The 23090-nt window shown below is 38.7% G+C and overlaps 2 protein-coding genes across 2 annotated transcripts; both read right to left on the reverse strand.

Moving 5' to 3' along the window:
* Nucleotides 1–9503: 9503 nt before the first annotated feature.
* LOC106980754 (olfactory receptor 2A12-like) lies at nucleotides 9504–10436 on the reverse strand. Its single transcript, XM_015078825.3, has one exon. The coding sequence runs from the start codon at nucleotides 10434–10436 to the stop codon at nucleotides 9504–9506; it is 933 nt and encodes a 310-aa protein (XP_014934311.3).
* A 9744-nt stretch (nucleotides 10437–20180) lies between these two features.
* Nucleotides 20181–21413, reverse strand: LOC106980755 (olfactory receptor 2A25). Its single transcript, XM_015078826.2, has one exon. The coding sequence runs from the start codon at nucleotides 21376–21378 to the stop codon at nucleotides 20446–20448; it is 933 nt and encodes a 310-aa protein (XP_014934312.1). The 5' UTR covers nucleotides 21379–21413; the 3' UTR covers nucleotides 20181–20445.
* Between the last annotated feature and the right edge of the window lie 1677 nt (nucleotides 21414–23090).

Here is a 23090-nt window from a genome sequence, read left to right on the forward strand (position 1 = left end):
GTTTTCTAACACATCTGGAAGAAACTAGTAGCCTATTTCCAAAATGGCAGGAATGAATAAAGAGGCAAATAGAATTCTTAGGGAAACAATTTGTTTCATCAAATGTGAACTACAGACACACCGTATGTCATGCAGGATGTGAACTTCACCCTTTTACAGTTTTGTAGGAAGGTCGCGAGGAGACCACTCTATAATGACGGCTAACTACGCATACTAGTTGCTGGTCAGCTCATGTGTGAGGACAAGGAAAATAGAATGCAATAGAAGGTGAGAGCATTTCTTTCCTTTTAAATGTTGGCATGGTTTTGCATTTTGAATTTCACAGCTCAAGTCAGGTTTGGTTTTCCTCTGAGAAAAAGCCTGTGGCAAATAACAAAGAGAAAAATGTCTACAATGATTTCTTTTAGTGCCACCTTAGCTACATATTAAAGAAAGATCTTCAGTGCACAGAACAAGGGCAAGTTTCGTGGATACATTTCTCTGTTCTTCCACAGCATGAAAATTCACAGGGACTGGAAATAGCAAGATCCTGAGCAAGGATGAAAGCACCATGGTTAGCTGTGCTGATCAGAGCATCACCCCAATCTCCATTCTGCAAGGTGAGCTTATGAACTAAAGCCACTTAGTCTATGCCTCACTGCTGCTGTTTGTTTGTTTGTTTGTTGAGCACGCTTCACGCCCAGAACAGAACCCAATGCCGGGCTTGAACTCAGGAGCCAGACAGAGATCAAGACCTGGGCTGAGATCAAGAGTCGGACGCTTAACCAACTGAACCACCCCGGTGCCCCTCAACTCATTGTTTTCATCCATAAAAAAGTGACAACAGATGTCTAAAGGGTGGCGGTGAAGAATAACTACATTAAACTGGCATATAATACGAGTTACAGAAAGGTTAACTGTGGCTAATAGCATTAATGAGACCACAAATGTCGAGAAAGAGTCCCAATCATCAGCATTAGTGATCCAACAAAATCATGACATTGTAAACTCACATTTATCTTGCCTCCGTTTGGTTATTTTGGAGTTGAAATAGAAAACGCACCACTTTTGCTTCAGATTCTGTGTCTCCCTCTTGCTCTCTGCCCCTCCCCCCACTCGCACTCTGTCTCTATCAAAAACAAATAAACATTTAAAAAATTAAAAGGAAAAAAAAGGGGCACCTGGGTGACTCAGTGGGTTAAGCGTCTGACCTCAGCTCAGGTCATGATCTCACGGTTTTTGAGTTCGATCCCCGCATGGGACTCTGTGCTGACAGCTGGGAGCCTGGAGCCTGCTTCGGATTCTGTCTGTCTGTCTCTCTCTCTCTCTGCCCTTCCCGCACTCACGCTCTGTCTCTCTACCAAAAATAAATAAACATTAAAAAAAAAAAGAAAAAAGAAAACACACCACATTACTTTCATTTCTGTTAATGTTTTTATACACTGATTTAAAAAATTAAGTTTCAAACAGATTTTAAAGAAAAGGAAAAATCCTTTAAAGGAAACTCACTCCCGGATTCAGGAAGAAAACACAGGTTTTAAAACTCAAAAATCTCTTGAAAGGAAAGGAGGCTGTACTTTGGGTATTTAGCACTGACCCACAGTGAGAGTATGTAATGATCACTCTGAGGGAGAGTCCTGGGGTGTCAAAGATGGGGTTCTGGGGCAATTTGCACACTTACTCAGAAATTACTTAGCATCTTCCAACAGTGACTTCAAGACTTGATCTTACCGAGCAGGAGTGTAACAAACAAACATGGATTCTGAGCTCAACTGCCTGAGTTTCCATTCTGACGTGGCTGCATACGTAGTTTTGCAACCTCTCTGAGCCTCTCCCTTCGTCAGCATCACCAGCTGCGAAATGGGTTGAACGATAACCCTACCTCATGGGTTAACTTACACAAGACATTTAATAAGTGCTTAGTGATCTATTGGGGATTTAGAAGCCACCATGCAGAGTAACTTCTGGATCCAATAAGGAAATATGTTAAGAATCATAATGTTCCTCTGCTGAAACAGAACAAAAAGAGAATCAGTACATCAACAGACCCGGGTTTCCCTTGTAAGAGAATGCCATCTGTCTCTCGGGCAAGCGATAAGTGGGTCCTGTTTGGGCAGACGATGTTTCCCAGTGTCTGCAGGGGCAGGCATTTAACAGGCAGGGAAGGAAGATCCATCTCAGGGCAAGGAACCACTTACCTGTGACTTCAGGATTTTTTTATTTGTAAGGAGAGACACCTGGGCCACGTGACCTCTGAAGTTCTTTGTAGCCCTTTAGTCAGACCGTATCCTACATGCTGATTCCTCTTCTCTCACACAGTCAAGACAAAGCTAAGAGCTGCCACGTGAGGACGATGAGGGGAGTGTGGACAGATGGTCCTAGAGGGCCAGAAGCAGACAGGGAGCGGTACCTAGAGATCCTCACCAGGACTCTAGTTCTGAAGGTAGGCTTAGGGCCACATGGAAGGCAGCTAGTCACTAATGCCCAGAGCCAGCAATTTCATTCCTACCTCCTTTCCCCATATCCCACCTGCAAACCCCTTCTAGGGGCTAATGAACCACATTTACTTACAGTGGTATAATCTGTGTTCTTTTCTTCAAACATAGCCTTGGGTTTAAAAGAAACCGCACAGGGAAGGACCGAAATTAACTCTCCTGTGCAAAAGGGGTCTCATCGGGAGGTGAAGCCCATAGACACGGTTCTCTTGGTGGAACCTGATGATAGATCTGCTTCCACAAGCAAGGGCTTTCTTCTGTCATCATTTGAACCCAGCTCCCTCCCTGCAGACACAGATAATGATTCCAGGGACAGAGCCATATAGCATTCTATCCACTCCCATTCTCCTCAGGGAGATTTAAAGTTTGCTACTTTTCTTTCGGCAGGCGAACCACTAAACAGATTTCCCACGTGTATTCATTTTGCTCTTTCAATGTCCCCTGGGAATTTTTATGTGCATTTGTTTGGGATTTGTGTGTGTGTGTTTGTGTTTGCTTGGGATTGGGTGAGGTCAGGATGTCTCTAAACAATGCAAGACCCTGGCACAGAAAATTAAAAAATTCAAGATCATGTCATAAATTAATTTCTCTCAATATGTATTTTACCAGCCTTAAAATTTCCCCACACTGGAATTCTTTCTGTTTGTAGAAGAGAGGCTGTGATCGCTTGATCTTTCATGGTAGGGGTCCCATGGGTCCTGTTAAGACATCATCTCGGAGAAATAGATTTCTCCTAATAGAGGAATGTTATTGCCAGATAATCACTGAACATTTCTGACTTACAAGTATTTTTGACTTGGCAGTTTAGATATATTTCTCCCTTAATTTTCTTTTTTTTAAGACATTTTAATGTTTATTTTTAATTTTTGACACAGAGAGACAGAGCATGAGCAGGAGAGAGGCAGAGAGAGAGAGAGGGAGGCATAGAATCCACAAAGCAGGCTCCAGGCTCTGAGTTATCAGCTCAGAGCCCAACGCGGAGCTTGAACCCACGAACTGTGAGATCATGACCTGAGTTGAAGTCAGACGCTTAACTGACTGAACCACCCAGGTGCCCCTCTCCCTTAATTTTCTGAAGTTTATCCTCCATTTCAAACTTCTTGAGATTTCTGGACCACATTTTACTTCTTCATCCTGAGTTAAGACTTACAGTTAAAATGAATTTCTCTCTCCCAATCTCTCTCTCTCACCCTCTCTCGTGCACTAAGTGATGTTTGGTGATAAGAAAGTCCTTCCACTTCTAACTTCCAGAGGGTCTATCTACAGTTTCAGTTCTTAAACTGTGGTAGAAAAGGCACTTCAAAATAAAGGTAATGTATTTAATCTATTGGACAGGGAAAAATATATATGTATGTGTATATATATATATATATATGGAGGTGAGCATATATATATATATATATATATATATATATATATGGAGCTATAGGCTCCATATATATATGGAGTTATTTCTTTTCTTAAAATAACCTGGGTGGATAGAGCCTCCCTCCACATACCTCCTTATTCTTCAACACACACTCTGAATTTTATTCAAGTACTATTCCCCGACCGCTCCCACCCTTGAAATGCTTATTCCTTGTTCCAAGTCAATTTTATCCTTGTAGTGTCCATTTCACTTCAAACATAATACCAATCCTTCAAAGCATTCAGGGAGCCCTCTTCACCTATCCAAACCCCAACTGGTCTCCCTTCTCTGGAAGACTAACGGCACTTACTATAACATCCTTCAAAATTGTGCTTAAATAATTTTACACCCTTATTATTTTTATTGTTTGCATTTCCTGTATTTTACAAGGAAAACAAGATTGTTACAGAAGAATACGTTTCACTCACCAATACCCAGATAGAGCCAAGTTGGTGCATCCTCATTCAAATATGTATAGTTACCACTGTTATTTCTTTTGATTGAACAGTATGACGATATTTAACACAGTGTATTGTGGATACAAAGGGGCTTACAGTTTGTCTCTACTATTTTGTTTCTAATCTTTGAAGTGGAGGAAGCAAAAGCATTCCTTGTGAAAAGTCTTAGACTTCTTTTATTATCAATAATTCTATTGACTAATATTTTATATTTTAGTGAGAATAGGTATTATAAAGTATACTTCGCTCTATCATTAGTGATGGACCTTTATTAAAGAAGGTCAGTATAGGGGCGCCTGGGTGGCTCAGTTGGTTGGTTCAGCATCTGACTTTGCCTCAGGTCACGATCTCATGGTTTTCAAGTTCGAGCCCCGTGTCGGGCTCTGTGCTGACAGCTCAGAGCCTGGAGCTTGCTTCAGATTCTGTGTCTCCCTCTCTCTCTGCCCCATCCCCACTCATGCTCTGTCTCTCTCTGTCTTAAAAATAAATAAAACATTAAAAAAAATTTTTAAAAGATCAGTATAGAGATAGAAGTTTTTACAGATCACAAATACAATACCTGCAGCTGCACCTAAATATCATGTTAATATTTTGCCATCTCTGAGACAGAAAATCCTCCTGCAGAGGGCATGAGTCTGTTCCCTTCCTTTCCCTTCCCTTCTCGTCCTTTCCCTTCCCTTCCCTTCCCTTCCCTTCCCTTCCCTTCCCTTCCCTTTCCTTTTCATTGTACCTTGCACATAGAATTTCAATGGGGCGTTTGAAGAAGATAAAATAGTATAAATGATAAGAAATGAGAAGTGTTGATGACTGTTTTCACCACGACTTCTGTCATGATAAACATCTCTGTTTGAAGCTGTTTAAGGATGTGCTCCATCAAAACAAGGGGACTACACTGAGAAAGAGGAAGACATGAGATTAATGAACTAAGAAATCTAACATGGGGTAAAGGCAGATGGTATTGCCAGGGAACAGCCAGTCCAGATAGAAGGAGAATGGAAATCTCCTGAAGGATGGACATATTATTTGAGGCGGCTGATGGGAATTGAAAGATAGAGAAAACCTTAGGAAGAGACCTAAGAGTCCAGGTGGGGGGAAAAACACAGCAATTGGTTACTATCACCTTTATTACTTGTATCTATAAGCTGTTAATTGCTATATACTTCCTGCTTAGAAATCAGGTGAGGGAAAATATTAGCCTAATAAAGAGTTTTCTTTTTTTTTTAATTTTTAAAGTTTATTTATTTATTTTTGAGAGAGAGAGAGAGAGCATGCACACAGGAGGGGCAGAGAGAGGGAGAGAGAGAATCCCAAGCAGGCTCAGTGCTAACAGAACTTGAACTGATGCAGGGCTTGAACTCATCAACCATGAGATCATGACCTGAGCTGAAACCAAGAGTTGATGTTTTACTGACTGAGCCACCCAGGTGTCCCAAGAGTTTTCTATACAAACTTGTTCACACTGCTGATGTGCTGTGGATAAATGGACTTGGGTGGGGGTGTTGTTTCTTTCATCCAGCAGATTTTTCCAGAAATTGTGTCCCCTTGGTTGGTTTGATCAATGCGACAACAACACTATATTGCACCCTGCTCAGGATTGGAGAGTGGGTGCTGACCACTACTATCTTCCCTAATCAAATGTTTATCATAAACCAGTAATGTGTCAGACACTAAGGGATACAACTGATGGAGACAAAATCTGTATTCCCCTTGCTCACATTCTAGCGGTAAACAGGAGAGCTACACTCATGTTACCCTCTTTCTTAAAAGTCTCCATGCTCCTTTTTTTTTTGAATATTTTGTAATGTTTATTTATTTTTGAGAGAAGAGAGAGAGAGAGAGCACCAGTGAGAGAGGGGCAGAAAGGGGACAGGGGATCCAGGACAGGTTCTGTGCTGACAGCAGAGAGCCTGATGCGGGGCTCAACCCCACCAACTGTGAGATCATGACCTGAGCTGGAGTCGGACACTTAATTGACTGAGCCACCCAGGAGCCCCAAAGTCTCCATGCTTCTTTACCAGCCTCTCTCTCCACCAACTTTTAGGGGGAAAAATGATTTTTTTGTTGTTGTAAAATGGAAATGAGCTCCATATGTAAAAAATAAAGCAATTCTGAAAAGTACAAAGAAAAAAATCTAAAATTATTCCAGGTCAAAGCACCCTGAAATAACTATTATGGCTAAATAGCTCAAGAAATCCCAGAGATTTCTTCAAGTAAATAAACAAATTCAGGGCTAATAGGACAGATGGATGAATAATTTAACAAAATGTAATCACATGATATTTTAGGAAAGTATTTTCACTCTTTATTTTGTGTAAAAAGAATATTTTCCCCAAATGAAAATAAGCAGTTCAGAAAAATACAACAATATCACCCACACATTTGGTTAGTAGACTCCCACATATCTCTGTGTACTTGGATAAATAAATGGAGGAAAGGATAAATAGATAACATTTTAATGAAAATTGTTTCATATTCCTCATGCTATTTTTAAGTGTGTGTGTGTGTGTCTGTGTGTGTGTGTATAAAATCTAGCAGAAAGAAAATTAAGTTCCCACTATGTAACTAAAATGTTTATTCTAGTTCAGAGTCCTTTTTAGTCTTACCAGATTCTTAATACAATCTCTTTGATATAACAATTTTTCATTATATTTAGAGGTTGTAGCCTTTAGGTTTTTAAACATTATGTCTTATTGTGAGAGAGTATCCATTAGATCCCTAATACTAAAGGATAAGAAGATTAGCACACTTCAATTTCCTACTCAAGATTTCAGAAATCTTGCATCAGAACTTGAACCATTTAGCAGATACTATTGGTTGTCTGCCTTATGGCCATTACCACTTCCTGAGCTAGTACTGATATTCTTGAGGTATTAGATAGTAAACTTATCAGAGAAAGTGGGTCTCACTGATTAAACCATAATGGATCTAAGCCAAGTTCTTAATTTTATCCTCTTTGTCAGTGACTATTTCGAGATCACCATTTGGCTCAATATTGGCCAACGAAATACAAGGAAAAATCTGCTGAGAGGGAGTAATTATATGTCAGAAAACTCTCCCGCCCAAAACATCTGAAAATGGCTCATCTACCAGGTGGACAGGAAAGAGAAAAATCTCCATTTTACCCTTATTCCTAAGGTCTGTTTATTTTGTAAAAAGTGATTTGGGTACAAAGATAAACTGGAGTGATATGACAGAAAATCACCTGTTCCAGACACATGTGACTCTGAAATATGCTGGTCTTTGAGGAGGTAATGTCTGAGACCCAATAAATTAGAAGAACAGGTAGAAGAGCACTCCATGTCTTGTCTTTCCACTCTTTTTACACCCTTTATTGATTGATAGACATTCTTAATTTTAATCTAGTTAAATTCATCAATGTTGTCTTTTGTGACTAACAATTTTGTATGTTATTTTAAAAATCCTTCCCCTTCTTATCTTTTAAAAGCTTTATGTATAGTTCATGTTTGACACTTAGGTCTTGAAAACACTAGGAATTGAGGTTTTTTTGCCCTTTGAGTATCTACATGGTTCCTTAAGTGTGCCGGCTCTCTTTACTGCAAAGCCCTTTCCCCCACTGAACTGCCATGGCACATCTCTAATATAGCAGGTGTCATTTTATAAAGGCATGAATCTTGCTTCTGTGCTTCGTACACTGTTCAGTTTATTTATTGGTCAGTGCCTGGAAGAGCAGCACGTTGTCTTATTTACTGGCGCTTTATGGCACACGGAAAAATTAAATACTCTCACCTCATTCTTGATCTTTTTAAATAGTACTTGGACTAGCCTTGGCCCTTTGCATTTTAGAATCAGCTTGTGAAATTCTGCACATACCCACACCACTGAAATATTGTAGGATATTGATTAGGACTATATTAAATATATTAATCAATTTGAGGAGATTGGATCTTTATAATATTATGTTTCCCAGTCCAAGAAGTTGGCATATTTCATGTTGTTTACCTGTGTATTTACCAGCTGAGCCACCCAGGCACCGCAAGTTACTATTGGAACTCAATAAAGTTTTCTAATTTTGTCTTTATAGTTTTTTGTACATAGTTTGTTAAATTTATTCCTAAGAGTTTTAAAATGAAGTCCTATAGTCTCACTAGCATTTTGCAAAATTTCATTTCAATTATTTGTTGTTATATAAAAAATGTAATTGAGGGGCGCCTGAGTGGCTCAGTCGGTTGAGCGTCTGACTTCGGCTCAGGTCATGATCTCACAGTCTGTGAGTTTGAGCCCCGTGTCGGGCTCTGTGCTGACAGCTCAGAGCCTGGACCCTGCTTCGGATTCTGTGTCTCCCTCTCTCTCCGCCCCTCCGCCACTCATGCTCTGTCTCAGAAATAAACATTAAAAAAATTTTTTTAATGTAATTGATCATTGTATTGATTTTGTATCAAGCTGCTTTGCTAAAGTTTCTTATAATTTTAATAATATATCAAAAGATTTCTTTGGATTTCCTACATCTATAATCATGTCATTTGTATATAATCACAGTCTGTTTATTCCTTTGCAAGTGTGTGTGTGTGCACATGTATTTCTCCTTTTTGTCTAACTGTGCCAGTTAGGGTCTCTAGTAAAAAGGTTAAAGCACGGAAAACAAGTGGTGATAGTCTACATCTTTATCTTATTTTTTATCTTACAGGGAAAGGTGCTAGCATTTCAGCAGTAAGAATGATATCTATTATATGTGTTCTTTTGTTTTTTGGTAGATCCTCTTAGGAATACTTACTGTTATACTAGGTTTAAAGACTTTTATCATGAATTTATGTTGAATTTTGTCACACTTTCTTGGATCTACTGATATATATCTTTTTAATGTGGTGAATTATTTTCATTGTTTTAATGTTAGGCAATTCTTGCATTTGGAAGATAAAAACTTTATCAAAATGTAACATTATTTTGTGGACTTATTTTACTAATATTTTCTTTAAGATATTTACATCTGTGTTCATGAATAGGTTTAGACAATTTTCTGTTTCATAATGTTTATCTCAGGTTTTGTATTAATGGCTTAAATGGTTAGAGTATTTATATTCTCATTTTATAAGAAATCCAAAGATAAAAACTACTGAGTTTGTTAAATTAAGGGACTCAAAAGGGCATTCAAGGACCCAGGACCATGAAGAAAACTCACAGGCTTGGAATACTCCAAACCCTCTCTCACACTGATGTCTTCTTCCTCAGAAATCTCCTCAGGGCACCCTTCACCTCAGCATTCCTCAGGCTGTAGATCAATGGGTTTAGCATAGGGTTGAAAAGGCTGTAAAACAATGATAGTATCTTTCTTTGTTCTTGAGAATGGCGGGATTTGGGGGCCATGTACATGACAATGGCACTTCCAAAGAAGAGCCCCACCATGCAGAGGTGGGAGGAGCAGGTGGAGAAGGCCTTTCTTTGGCTCTCGGAGGACTGGATCCTCAGGATGGCGAACAGGATGCACGTGTAGGACACCAGCACCAGGCAGAGGGGCCCGACTAAAACAAACACAGAGCCCACAAAGAGAACAGTTTGGTTGAGTCTAGTGTCAGCACAGGCCAATTTGAATACGGACATGATTTGACAGAAAAAGTGGTCAATTGTTTGTGGCCCACAAAAGGGCAACCTCAGGATGAGAGTAATATGGACCAGAGCCAAGAGGAAGCTGAATATCCAGCAAGTGGCAGCCAGGATAGTACACACTCTCCAGCTCATGTTGACAGCGTAATGTAGGGGGTGACAGATGGCCACATACCTATCATAGGACATTACCACCAAACTTGTACACTCTGTGACAGCAAGTGCCAAATACAAAAAAGTCTGAAGTAGGCATGGAGCAAAGGAGATGGTTTTCTTCTGCATTGTAAGATTTGCCAGCATCTTGGGGACAATGCTTGAGGCATAGGACATGTCGACAATGGTCAGGTTTGAGAGGAAGAAGTACATGGGGGTGTGCAGTGTAGAATCCCAGCAGATGAGCCCCAGGACCACCCCATTTCCCATCAGCGTGAGGCTATAGAATAGCAAGAAGAACCCAAAGAGGAAAAGTTCAAGTTTGGGGTCAACCTGGAATCCCAGCAGGATGACTTCTGTGATCCATGTCTGATTGCTTCCCATGTTCTTTTGACACACAGACACAATGCCACACGTAGGATAGGAGTTTTGGAGCTGAGGGGTAGAAAAGGAGAAAGGACTGATCTGTTCATACAGAGTGAGAATTTATGCAGGGGCCCCAAATCAGTAATTCATGGATCCAATCCAGTCCAAAGTCTGTGGTGTTGACCTGTCCATTTGGCTTTTGGAGACATTTAACACATTTAGTTATTTACTGATATTAAAAATTAGTAGGCTTCACATAAAAATTGGAGTCTCTGGCTACTGTTTAACAAATAGAAGAAATGTCATTTCTTGAAATTCACTGTAAGCAATAATCAGCTGCAGCTAATAAGGAGATAGAGTCAGATTCTCTTCCATTTACCTCCACTTCCACTAATTTCTATTTTCTCCCAGAAATACTATTAACAATAATAACAGACACTAACAATGTTATCATTGCATTTACACTATTGGTTGTATATTTAGTTAAGAAGAAAGACCTGTGCTCAAGAGGGGTTCCTCAGCCTTCCTCTACTTCAAACACATCAAGATGAGAAATCAAAATATAAAATACAACCCCCCAAATAGATATCCAGAGTTTAAAATGAAGTCATTCCCACAATGCCAGAAATGAATCAGAAACATGTATGCTCCAAGCGTGAAGGCAGAAAGTTACACCCGGAACTCAGCTCTTACAGAGTCAAGGCAAGTTTTGGGAGATGGAATATACTAATATAATCGCTTAATCCTAAGGGCTTGGATATAAAAAGAAGTTTAAAACAGCTATTGGGCTGCTGGAGAAGGTGACTACAAAGAAGACAATATGCTTCCTGGGTCTCTCATTAGATCACCAGAGCCTGAGACACTATTATATTACATATTACATTTTATATATTGTATATGCAGAGCTCATGGAGCTGGGGTGAAGAATAACAAAAATTCAAAATTACAAGACAGAAAGAAAAGGTGGAAAAAGCAAAAAAAGCATGCTAAAAAAAATCTTTCACTCAGCAGGTGTGCCTAAACACTTATTTTGGGAAAAATAAGTCCTACTAAATAGGAAAAATAAAGTAAACATTTGGAACTTGGAATTCACTCAAGATTTAATAAAGCTATGGCACAATCTCCCAAAGACTCCAAGAATGGTTAAGATGCTCCAATAAATTAATAAAGGCATAACAATGACTAAAATGCTTGATAAATTAAGAAAAATGAATAAGGTAGCCATAAAAAAAGAGTGTATAAAATGAATCAAGCACACACATTTGAAATAAGACATGATGCCACATCATTTTGTAACCAATAAGGAAGATCATTTCCAGACCTCACATTAAAGAGAGAAATAGTGCATTGGAAGGTCACATTTAAGAACCCTCCCAGATGTTAATACAGACAAACAAAGGGGTACCATTTTGAAGGTGCAGTCTTGAGACATGATTAATCCGACTGAGCAGCTAAACTTAGACGTGGTAAAGTTTCCAGAGCAAAAGAATGGAGAGAAGAGTGAAGATATAATACTTGAAGAGATTTCATGAAATCAACTCAAAATAGAACTCAAAAATTCAAAATAGACCTAAATCCTTAAATGATAAAAAAAAAATGCATTCCACTTAAGGAGTGCAAAAATTAAATGTACAGTCAAGCAAAATGAGGTATTTTTCATTACTGAAGAATATGTGAATCTTCAGATAAAAAAATGTATTCTGATAACAGCATAGGATAAATAAAAATTCCCAGTGATTCCAAGTTCTTAACAATTATCTCTCCAACTGTCGTCTTTCCTCCATCGCCTACATTTCACTGTATCTAGACCCTGTGGGTCTTTTATTCAATCGATGTGTAGTCGATCAACTTATGTCCCTTCCAAAATCCTTTCAGATTGTTTTTCTTTTTCTCTTCACCACGTGATAGACTTTTTCATAACTATACCCTAATTGTACGTTTACTCTATGACTGACACCAGGTTAACATTTATCCCATCTACATAATTTTTTAAAAATTTAAATGACTTTACTTTTCCTTCCTAAGACTTTAAAGGTGATTCTTACCATACACATTGTTCTTGATTCATTATAGTGCTCTTTTTATTTCATTCATAGTTTTCATGATTTTGTCATAGCAGCAATAATTTCATTTGTGTCTTCAGCAACTTTTGTTAGACTGTTATATCATTTACTTTTTCCAGGATTAAGAGGAAGTACTAAGAGTTACCAAGGGTAAAAACAATGAAATACATAGGAAGGACAATTCAATGGCCGCTGACGGCAGGAAAGGGTCTGAAGACATAAGCTACTGCCTTTAATGTGCCAAAGAGGTAAGCTGATGTTCCAAAATTTTGTATCTTCAAGAACTCTCTCGAATGAATGAGAGCAAAGTGACGCATTATTGGATATACAAATAAGAAGGGTATTGATACCTACAGATCCTTCCTAGTACACTATTAAAGTATATTCCTCAGGAAGAATAAAAGCGAACTAGAGGTAAATCAAAATACACAAACAATATTGACACAGCACTCGAAAAATTATGCTGGTAAATTTTATAGCCTGTGGATTATAAAATAATTTTTGGTATTTTGAAGAGGTGAGATGAAATCTTTTAAAAATACTAACTAAACAAGGAAGGGATGTTTGATAAGTGGCAAGTGCTGAGATTCTTGATAAGAATTGAAACCCCAGTGACTTTAAATTTTTTAGAATAATTTATTAAACTTGGATATTACCAATTAATGAAAATCATCAAAAACAGACATCAAATCTACAGTTTCCAAAATTATAAGGCAAATAAAATAGATTAAAAACATTATCAATCCAGCAGCAGGCAGAAGGGAAAAAAGGAGAAAGAAACAAAATTTTGATCGAAAACACAAAATAAGCTGACATTAATCAATGTGTACATATATTATCACATTACATGTAAATATAAGTCACTAAAAGACAGAGTTAATCATAATAGATGGAAATCAGAAAAACAAGTTACAAAACCCTTCAAGAATCATACCTAAACCACTCAAACATAAGTCAAACTCTCTCTGTGTCTCTCTGTCTCTCTCTCACACACAAACATACACAAAGGCTAAAAAATTAAGTGAAAAAAGGGGGAAAAAAGAGAAAAAAAGAAATGACAAAACAAGTTCTTGGCCACATAAACACGTAATACCATTACAAAGCATTTATTGGCACAGAGGAGATACTGTACAATACTAATTGGGAAAAAAATCCACCAACAAGATAAAATTCAGGACCCATTTCCTAAAAAAAGACTTAGCAAACTTCAAATAGAAAAGAACTTTAGGGGAATCTGGGCGGCTCAGTCAGTTAAGCATCTGACTCGATTTCAGCTCAGGTCATAATCTCACAGTTTGTGAGTTCAAGGCCCACATGGGGCTCTGTGCTGACAGCACAGAACCTGCTTGGGATTCTCTTTCTCTCTCTCTGCCCCTTCTCCCCCCTTCTCAAAAAATAAGTAATAAAAAGAAAAGGACCTTAATCTGAGAGAGAGTATTTACAAAACCTATAGAAATATTATACCTAATTAATGAAATAGTAAAAGCTTTTTCTCTGAGTTAGGAAACAAGCTTACTGTGCTCCACTTACACTAATGTCTAGTTAGCAATGACTCTATAGCCAGAAATAAAGCAGAAAAGAAAAAACAAAGGGCATAAGAATTAAAATGGAGAATATAAATGTCATTATTCACAAAATCACAATTATGTATTAGAACATTTTTAAAAATTTATAGATAAATTATTGAAATCAATGAGTGATTTTGTAAAACTCTGAATTCAAGGTCAATGCACAAAATGAAGGAGGTGTGTGTGTATGTGTGTGTGTTTATAGATTGGAAAATTTGTAAAGTTCCAAATCTCTCCAAACTGATCTATACTTTCAATGAAATTCAAATCAGAATCCCAGCAGGTTTTTTTTACATGTGGAAATTAATAATCTTATTGTAAATGTTATATGAAATGCAAAAGGTCAAGGATAGCCATGGGAATCTTGAGAAGGAAGAATGAGGTAAAAGGAGTTAGTCCATCAACTACCAATACTTATCACAAAGTCACAGTGATTAAGTCAATGTGGTATTGGGCAAAACAAACAGATCAATGGAACAACTTGATTGACTCAGAAATTCGGAAACATGCACACACTCATGCATGCACATTCAAGTGCACTCATATGATCTACAGCAAAGGTGGCACTGGTATTTGTGATACATGATGCCAGGTCAGTTAACTATCTATGTGGAACAAAATTAAAACATGGCCCCTACTACACCTAATACACAAAATAAACTCCAGGTAGGTTTTAGATCTAAATGTGAAAGGGGAGAACAAACTTGCCAGAATACAAATTAGAGGACCTTAGAGCTGCAGATATTTCTTACACAGAATCCAAAGAAAAGATTTTCTCATTACAATATTAAACACACTGATGTGGATTCTCTTACTTTTTTTTCTTTTTGCATTTTTAAAATTTAAGAACAACACATTTTTGCTTTGTTTTTTTTCAAAAAAACACTTTTTGGGACCCTTGGGTGGCTCAGTTGGTTGAATGTCCGAGTGTTGACTTTGGCTGAGGTCATGATCCCAGGGTATGGGATCCAGCCCTGTGTTGGGCTGCACACTGAGTGTAGAGTCTGCTTAAGATTCTTTCTCTATCTCTCTCCCTCTGCCCTTCTCCCCAGCTCACATGTGCACTCTCACAAAAAAAATAAAAATAAACTTTAAAAATTAAAAAAGAAGCAATTCTCAAAAGTGACTTAATAAAGAGCTCATTTAAATTCTTTAAATTTTATAAAGCAAATGTTGTCACTGAACATGGTGCCAGACACAGAACAGAGATGAAATCGTTTAGTAGTAGTGGCTTTTACCACATTTCCATGAGCTGTACTTTCCTCTAAACTTTACTAAGTGACAATAGTGGTCACATAATTCCATTCTAGGATCTGACAAAGAGTTTCCCTAGGATGAGGACTCCCATCCCTGAACAGTAGGCCTGGAATGCCAAATAAGAATAAGCGAATCAGGCACCTCTCCCAGCTTCACTGATAAAAAAAAAATAATAATGGAACTTTGTCCAATAGGTATAGGATGTGTCCCTGCCACTGACAAACACCTCCCTCCTGGGAGGCTTATAAAAGAAGCCCCAGTGTTCTCACTTTCCTGGTTGGAAAATATCTGTAGTAGGAGCAGTTAGTTCAGTTGGGGAAGAAATGACAGGTCAAGGAAAATTGCAGAAGATCTCTGGCTTCATCTTCTCCAATTATAAAAGGAGGCTAAAGGATTAGATCCTTCTTAGGCTCCTTTCTGTTTGATACCATGAGTCACAGACATCTAATTCCACCAGGTGTGACTTCCCATAGGTGTGACTGGGGAGGGGTTGTAACAGCATGAATGCCAGGTGATACTGTGAGGACACCCCCCCCCCCCGCAACATAGTGGGAGAAAGAGGTCTTCACAAAGGAGACTGTTCCTTCTTTTTAAACCTGACGATTTCTGCCAGCCTTCTGGCTTGCTCTTGTGTTAACCATCAACCAGCTTTATATACAATGATTTGTACAAAGGGGAATGCTATTTCTGGTGTATCTCTTAAACTGGGCTTGAATGTACAGGAAAACTCACAGAGATGGGGGAATGAGTCGCCAAGTCCCTGGAGCGGGTTTGGTGGATGAGGAGACACAGATATCCTTTCTACCTTGACCAAGAGGACAGTACTCAGGAGTGTTCAAGACACATCTGGATATGAGGGCGTTGTACTCTGATCACCTACAACTACCCCAATTCACAGAGGCATACCTGTGCATCCAGGGAACACATTACACAGCGTCTTCACACATTGTCTTCCCTACAGACTAGTGTAAAACCTGCCCAGAATTCTCCAGCTTTGTCATCCGTGTGGGTATGCGTGTGCGCACCTATTTATGCAGAAAAGTGAGAACTCAGGGAGAATGACATGAGTGATCCTACTCAGGAGGACCTTGGCCTGAAATGTAGCAGATATAAGTCATATTTCATGGCTTACGTCACACAGTACAAGCCTCAAGTATTTGGACATCTTAAGTACTTGATCTTCAAGTGTGCCTGGTTCCATGTCCCCTTTTGGAATGGTTTAAATGTTACAGTGTAAGTGTGCCCCCCACCCCCGGGGGGCTTGTTAAAGAAGCACCTATAGTCAAAGGACTAGATCCTCCCCAGGGAGTGAACAATCTTTGCTGACTAGTGTTACTGTAAAGTGAATTATAAAAAATTCCCATTGCAAATACTTATTTTTTACATGGAAACTCACAGAGATTGAACCTTATTCCCTCCGTGCTTTCTTGTCTTCCTTTGATTGCAAGCCACTCCCTAAATATTCCTTCCTTTTTTTAACATTTATTTTTCCATCATACACTTTAGGTAGGTAATTTTAGTGTCTCTGTGCTAAGCCTTTAGGTGTTAGACTGAATTTCAACAATGAACGTCTCTGTCCGCCTCTACACATCTGGAGGAAAACACAAAACCCAGACGACTCAGACCCCTTTAAATTCATGAGTATTCACATCAATTTGACCCCTGATGCTACCAGAGCGCTTCCTGTTTCCTGTTTCTCTAGTCTCCTTGCCAGGTGATTTTTCCCCCATATTTTCTCTCTTTAAGCCTCCCATGAGTCCTCCCACCCACAGTCCCAGCTACTGACTGACAGTGACTGAGGACACAGAAGAATCAAACAAGAACTTGCACAACCCTAACTAACACATTGATGGAGTTCCTGGGCCTGCACTTATTCCCAACTCCTCGGCTGTTACTGCGAAGTCACTGGGTTGTCTGTCATGAAGGACAGTCTGCCACTTACGCCAGGAATCCAGCCCTCCCACCTACTCAAGAACTGTTCTCCTGCCATTTGTCTCAAATGCCTTTGCTCCTATTCCTTTAAACATATCTAGTCAAATGTGAGACCGTTTTTCTCACCAATTATCTTGTCTTCGCTAAACCCAATGACCGGTTCTCTATCCTTATCTGACTTGACCTGCCAGCAGCATTTAACACAGTCCATTGCTCCCTCTTTGAAACACTCCTTTCTCTTGACTGTCATGATATTCTGCCTCCTCCCACCCCAACCAGTGGTCCTTCTACTTTTCTGGCTCTTCCTTCTCTGTCTCCTTGGCTGGTTTCTCTTCATTTCCCATGTCTATGAACACTGGCATTTTTCAAGGTTTGTTCTTTGTATCTATTTTCTGACCACTTTCTATGGGGCCTCCTCGGTCCCAAGGATTTTACATGCTGATAACACTTAAATTAAAATGTCCTGCCAGGCCTCTTCCCAAATACAGTGTTCTGGACTAGATGTTTGCCTAGTACACATCCGTGTGAATCAGCAGTGCCCGCTGACCTCCTATCTCAAGAGAGTAAATCCATCATCATTAAAGGCACTGACAAGACTCCAGTTGTAAGCTTCCCTCTCATGCCTTCTCTCTGTCGTTGAGAGTGCCTGCTTTATGTAGACACTGTTTCATAGAATATGTTTAAAAATGCACTTCTATATACTTATCCCTTCTGTTCTCTTTCTCTCTTCTCTTCCCTCTCTTTGGTGATCAATATTACTTTATATATATTTTTACATTGCTAATTAAACATGTAAAGTGCTCATTGTATTCTCGGAGGTTGACAAAATTTGGTCTTAATTCTACAATTTGGATTAGAGTTTAAGAGTACAGGATTCATGGTCTGCCTAAATTCTAATCCTAACATTACCATTTATACTTTAACTGCTATTTGCTGTCATATTAGATGTTATGATGTTTTGTTCCTCTGTTCATTCCTTCATTACTGGCCCCTTTTTGTTAAATATTTTGTAGTGCACTGTATATTTTTTGAGTTATTTTCTTAGTGGCTGCCCCTTGGGCTTATGCTCAGCATTTTAATTTATAATAATATGGTTTAGGTTAAATCAACTTAATTTCAATGGTTTATAAATAACCTTCCTGTGATCATCATGCTTTCATAAAGTGAAAATTAACCCAAAATTAGTTTTGTAGAATGATACTAGAGATTTATTTACTTCTTTGCTCTTATATTGCTTAAACCTTATTCTCCCTCTCCAGAGGCTGCAGAGATGCTGATTTCCACTATGAGTGTAGGGCTGTTGCTTTTCGAGGATTCTGCAGAGCTGGGGAGAAAGTGATGGAAACACAGCAAGTTGAACCATCCCAAAACTCACTGTTCTTCACAAGGTCAGCAGTGTTTCTTGCATGAACACTCCCCAGATTGTTGCCTCTTTTTTCCCCCCAGAGTTCTTAAACAGTCAATTTATACCAATTTGTCAGAGTACTTTTTTCTTTATGGAGCAGAAGATTTTTGGAGATCCTTGCTACATTATTTCTGTTGACCAGTGCTTATATTTTTTGAAGGAATATATATAAATAAGTATATATATTAATACTATGTTAACATATTAATATATATATGATCACATATATCCATATTGTCCATAATGGTATTTATTTTCACACAGCTTTAATTAATTTTTAAGATAAATTTTGCTTATATGATTCTTTCAGAGAGTCTCATAAAAATGCATTGCTTGGGCAAATTTATAAATAATTTTCCTGTGATCATTGTGGTTTCACTAAGTGAAAATTAACCTGAAAATATCTAATATTACTTTCATACAATGATACTATAGATTTATTTTTTCCAAAGACCTCAATAAAAGACTTTTACAATTAAGAAAAAAGATTTTACTTTCCAGACTTGAAATAAACTCTCTGTTTGTCATTTTTTTCCCATAGCGGAGAATTTTCCAGTAGCTGCTTAAATGTTATCTTTGGTAACTGACTTGTACTTGAAAATGTTTGGCCCTCTGCTAATTATATTCATTTGATTCTCTGTTCTACCTCTGAGATAAAATATTAGTTTTCTAGGGCTGCCATATTAAACTATCACACACTGGTCTGCATAAACAATAGAAGTTTATTTTCTCACAGTTCTAGAGGGTGAGTAGTCTGAGATTTCAGTGTGGACAGGGTTGATTCCTGCCAAGGTCTCTCTTCTTGGCTTGTAGATGGCAGTCTTCTCCCTGTGTCTTCACATGTTTATATCTGTGTCCTAATCTCTTCGTATAAGGACATCAGCTCTGTTGGGATAGGCTTACTTTAAACACCTCACACTGATATAATTACCTCCATAAAACCCGATCTCCAAAACATCCCCCTTTGAGGTATTACAATGCCATGACTTCAACATATTAATTTTGAGTGAACACAACTCAGTCCAAGACAGCTAATTACTTGCTTGTCAGACAATGAAACCTTACCACATGGTATGTATGATTAAGGGCCACAAACCAACTTGCATAGCATTTGCTTCCCAAGTACCTGACTTGATCTTTCAGAATAACCATAACTTTTGGAATATGGTTCAGGATTATACTGCCCAAGTTCTTACCGTGTCCTTATATTTACTAGCCAGACATCTTTTAGTTTTTCTTGTTGGTCGTGGCGTCACAGTTATATTTTTCATTCTCTATCCCATGAAGCCATGGCTCATGCTCTTCCTAACTTAAATTGATTATGCCTTAGAAAGCATTACTATCACGGGAATTTATACAGGAATTGTATTTTAATTGCAGAACTATTTTTGAAAGAGTAGACAACTGCTGGATTTCAAATATTGAAATTACTATGTATCAATCTCTGCTAATTGCTGTATCTTAAACATTCTGCTAATACCTTCCTTTATTTTATAAAATGTTGTCTCTGAGTCCTGATGGCAGAAAAATATACAAATTTATTTCCATTCATTCAGAATATTTAATATAATTATATTACAAGTATGTCCACTATTCAGCTGGTCAGAAGTTATTTTCATTTTCTTGTGTAGCATTGACTTGCAATGCCAGAGGGAGGAAAGTAGAATGAGCTTTCTTGGGAGCTAGGAAAGTGTGAAGATGAAAAGGATGCCCTTGAGCATGTTTATGAATCCTGGTAAATATTGGATGAGATGATTTCTCGGGTCCCTTTAAACTCAGTTATTTTATTATTCTACAGATTTTCATGAAGTTCGCTCTTTTTCAAGCATCCTCTTCAGAGAAGCTTTGACTTCTTTGTTCCTCAGACTATAGATCAGAGGATTGAGCATGGGATTGAAAAGGCTGTGGAACAGGAGGAGATATTTCTTCTGCTCCTTGGGGTTCCCATTACGGGGCCCAACATACATTATAATGGCTGTGCCATAAAAGAGTCCAACCACACAGAGGTGGGATGAACAGGTGGAGAAGGCTTTCTGGCGCCCCTCCCCTGATTGAATCTTTAGGATGGCACATAAAATATAAATGTAAGATATCATAATGGAGGAGAATGGTCCTACCAACACAGATACTGCCCCAGCCAAAACCATAGTCTCATTAATGTGGGTATCTGCACAGGCAAGTTTGAGGACAGCTATAATTTCACAAAAAAAGTGGTTAACTTTCTGGGGTCCACAGAAGGGCAATGGTATGAGTAACACTAGATGTACTAGGGCTAGGAGAACTCCTAAAATCCAGGAAGTCAATGCCAGGGTGATGCAGACTCTCCAGCTCATGATGACAGAATATCGGAGCGGGTGGCAGATGGCCACATACCGATCATAGGACATCACCACCAGGAGAAGACATTCAGTATGAGCAAAACTCAAGAAAATAAAGGTTTGTGTCATGCAGCCAGCAAAGGAGATGGGCTTGTCTGAATTCACGAGGTTTACCAGCATCTGGGGCACCGTGTTGCAGGCATAGGCTATGTCGACGATGGCCAGGTGGGAGAGGAAGAAGTACATGGGGGTGTGCAGTCTGGAGTCCAGCCAGATGAGTCTCAGGATGAGCCCGTTCCCCAGCAGGGTGAAGGCATAGAACAGGGAGAAGAGCCCAAAGAGAAGCATCTGAATCCTTGAGTTGAGAGGAAATCCCACTAGGATGAACTCTGTGACAGAGGTCTTATTTCTCCCCATTTCTGTGTGAGACAGTGGGGCTCACCAAGCCTGAATGCCTGAGGGAAGGGTTTAAACATGATGGATCTGTGTTTGTCATTGTTTATTTCCTAAGAAAATACCTTCAAGGATGCTTTTGTCCTATTAGTTACTTACTAAGTGAAAATTATGCATTCCAAATGAAACAGAAGGAAATTTTTTCACTTCAATAAGCTAAATGCTAATATTCTGTTAAAATACTCAGTAAATCTGGGATGCCTGGGTGGCTCAGTTGGTTAAGTGACCGGCTTCAGCTCAGGTCATGATCTCACAGTTTGTGGGTTCGAGCCCTGTGTCGGGCTCTGTGCTAACAGCTCAGAACCTGTAGCCTGCTTCAGATTCTGCATCTCCCCCTCTCTCTGGCCCTCCCCTGCTCATGCTCTGTGTCTCTCTGTCTCTCAATAATAAATAAATGTTTAAAAAAATTAATAGTATTCAGTAAATCTTATGTTTCTTTCCAAACCAGCTTTCATCACGGTTCAAATGTTAATACTTAAGTGGTCTTCATAGGAGCGGGTACTTTCCTCAGTTTGGAATGATTCTATCAGAGGTTTGCCCGTGCATATTCTCAGATTGCAGTATGCATATCTCCGTACGTGTGAATTTGTACTGATGTCTCTTAGCTAGAATATATCTAGAATATGAGGATGGGAAGAAGGATAAGGTGAATGTCAGAAAAGCTTCCATCAGGTTTTCTCATGAGTTTTTGCCTTCAATATATAAATTATTTGTTAGCCTTGTGATCTTCACTGACAGAATAATCTTGAACAAAGTGAGAGAATGGCAGGCTGTTTGCAACAACTCTGGCCAGGTTTCAAATGGAGACCTTTGTCTTTTGACTCTTGTACCCACAATGTTCTATTCTGATTGTGCTATCTCATCATCAGGATGTTACCCCACCACCCCTCTTATACTCTATGTTATATTTACATTCTGTATCTATCTACCTACCTATTTCCTACACTAATTTAAGGACTCTTGAGTCCTTATTACGTGCAGTGTGTTTTCTATATTATTCTATTCCATTATTTAGTAAGAATTTTGGTTAGGGCGTTCCTGGGTGGCTCAGTCAGTTCAGTGTCTGACTCTTAATTTCAGCTCAGGTCATGATCTCACAGTTTCATGACCCCACATCAGGCTCTGAGCACTGACCACATGGAGCCTGCTTGGGATTCTCTCTCTCTCCTTCTCTCTCCGCCCCTGCACCACTTGTGTTCTGTCTCTCTCAAAATAAATAGACTTAAAAAATTTTTTTGAAATGTCAGTTGCATGATTTCATGGTGGATCATAGCCTAGGACTTAAAAAGTACTGTCCCTATCCAAGGCTAGAGCAAAAGCCCTAACTATAGATTCGTATTCATAGTAGTAGTGACATATTTTAAAGCTTCTTAACTCTATGTGAAAAGATAATTATTATTTATCATGAATCTTTCATTTTTTGTGGCTTAGTAAATTAAAAAAAAATCTTTCATCACACAGTGGGTGCTCTGAAGTTGGAATCATTGTAAGTTTTAAGCCATTCCTCCTGTTTTCTTGCCTGTCTGACTCCATATCTTCAGTCCAGAATCCATCTGAATTTCACCAAAATAAGTATCCTAGAAAAACTCATAATTGAGTTCCTATCAGTTCCCCATCCATTTTTCTGTTAAGTTAGTATTTGAAAGCTTTCATAAACAAAAGTGAGTAAACTTTTG

Source organism: Acinonyx jubatus, chromosome A2, assembly GCF_027475565.1.
Source record: "Acinonyx jubatus isolate Ajub_Pintada_27869175 chromosome A2, VMU_Ajub_asm_v1.0, whole genome shotgun sequence".
In the NCBI taxonomy this organism is placed as follows: Eukaryota; Metazoa; Chordata; class Mammalia; order Carnivora; family Felidae; genus Acinonyx; species Acinonyx jubatus.

What these genes read in the sequence shown, in the direction of transcription:
- LOC106980755 (XM_015078826.2), bottom strand. Translation starts at nt 21,378, where the DNA reads ATGGGGAGAAATAAGACCTCTGTCACAGAGTTCATCCTAGTGGGATTT.
- LOC106980754 (XM_015078825.3), bottom strand. Translation starts at nt 10,436, where the DNA reads ATGGGAAGCAATCAGACATGGATCACAGAAGTCATCCTGCTGGGATTC.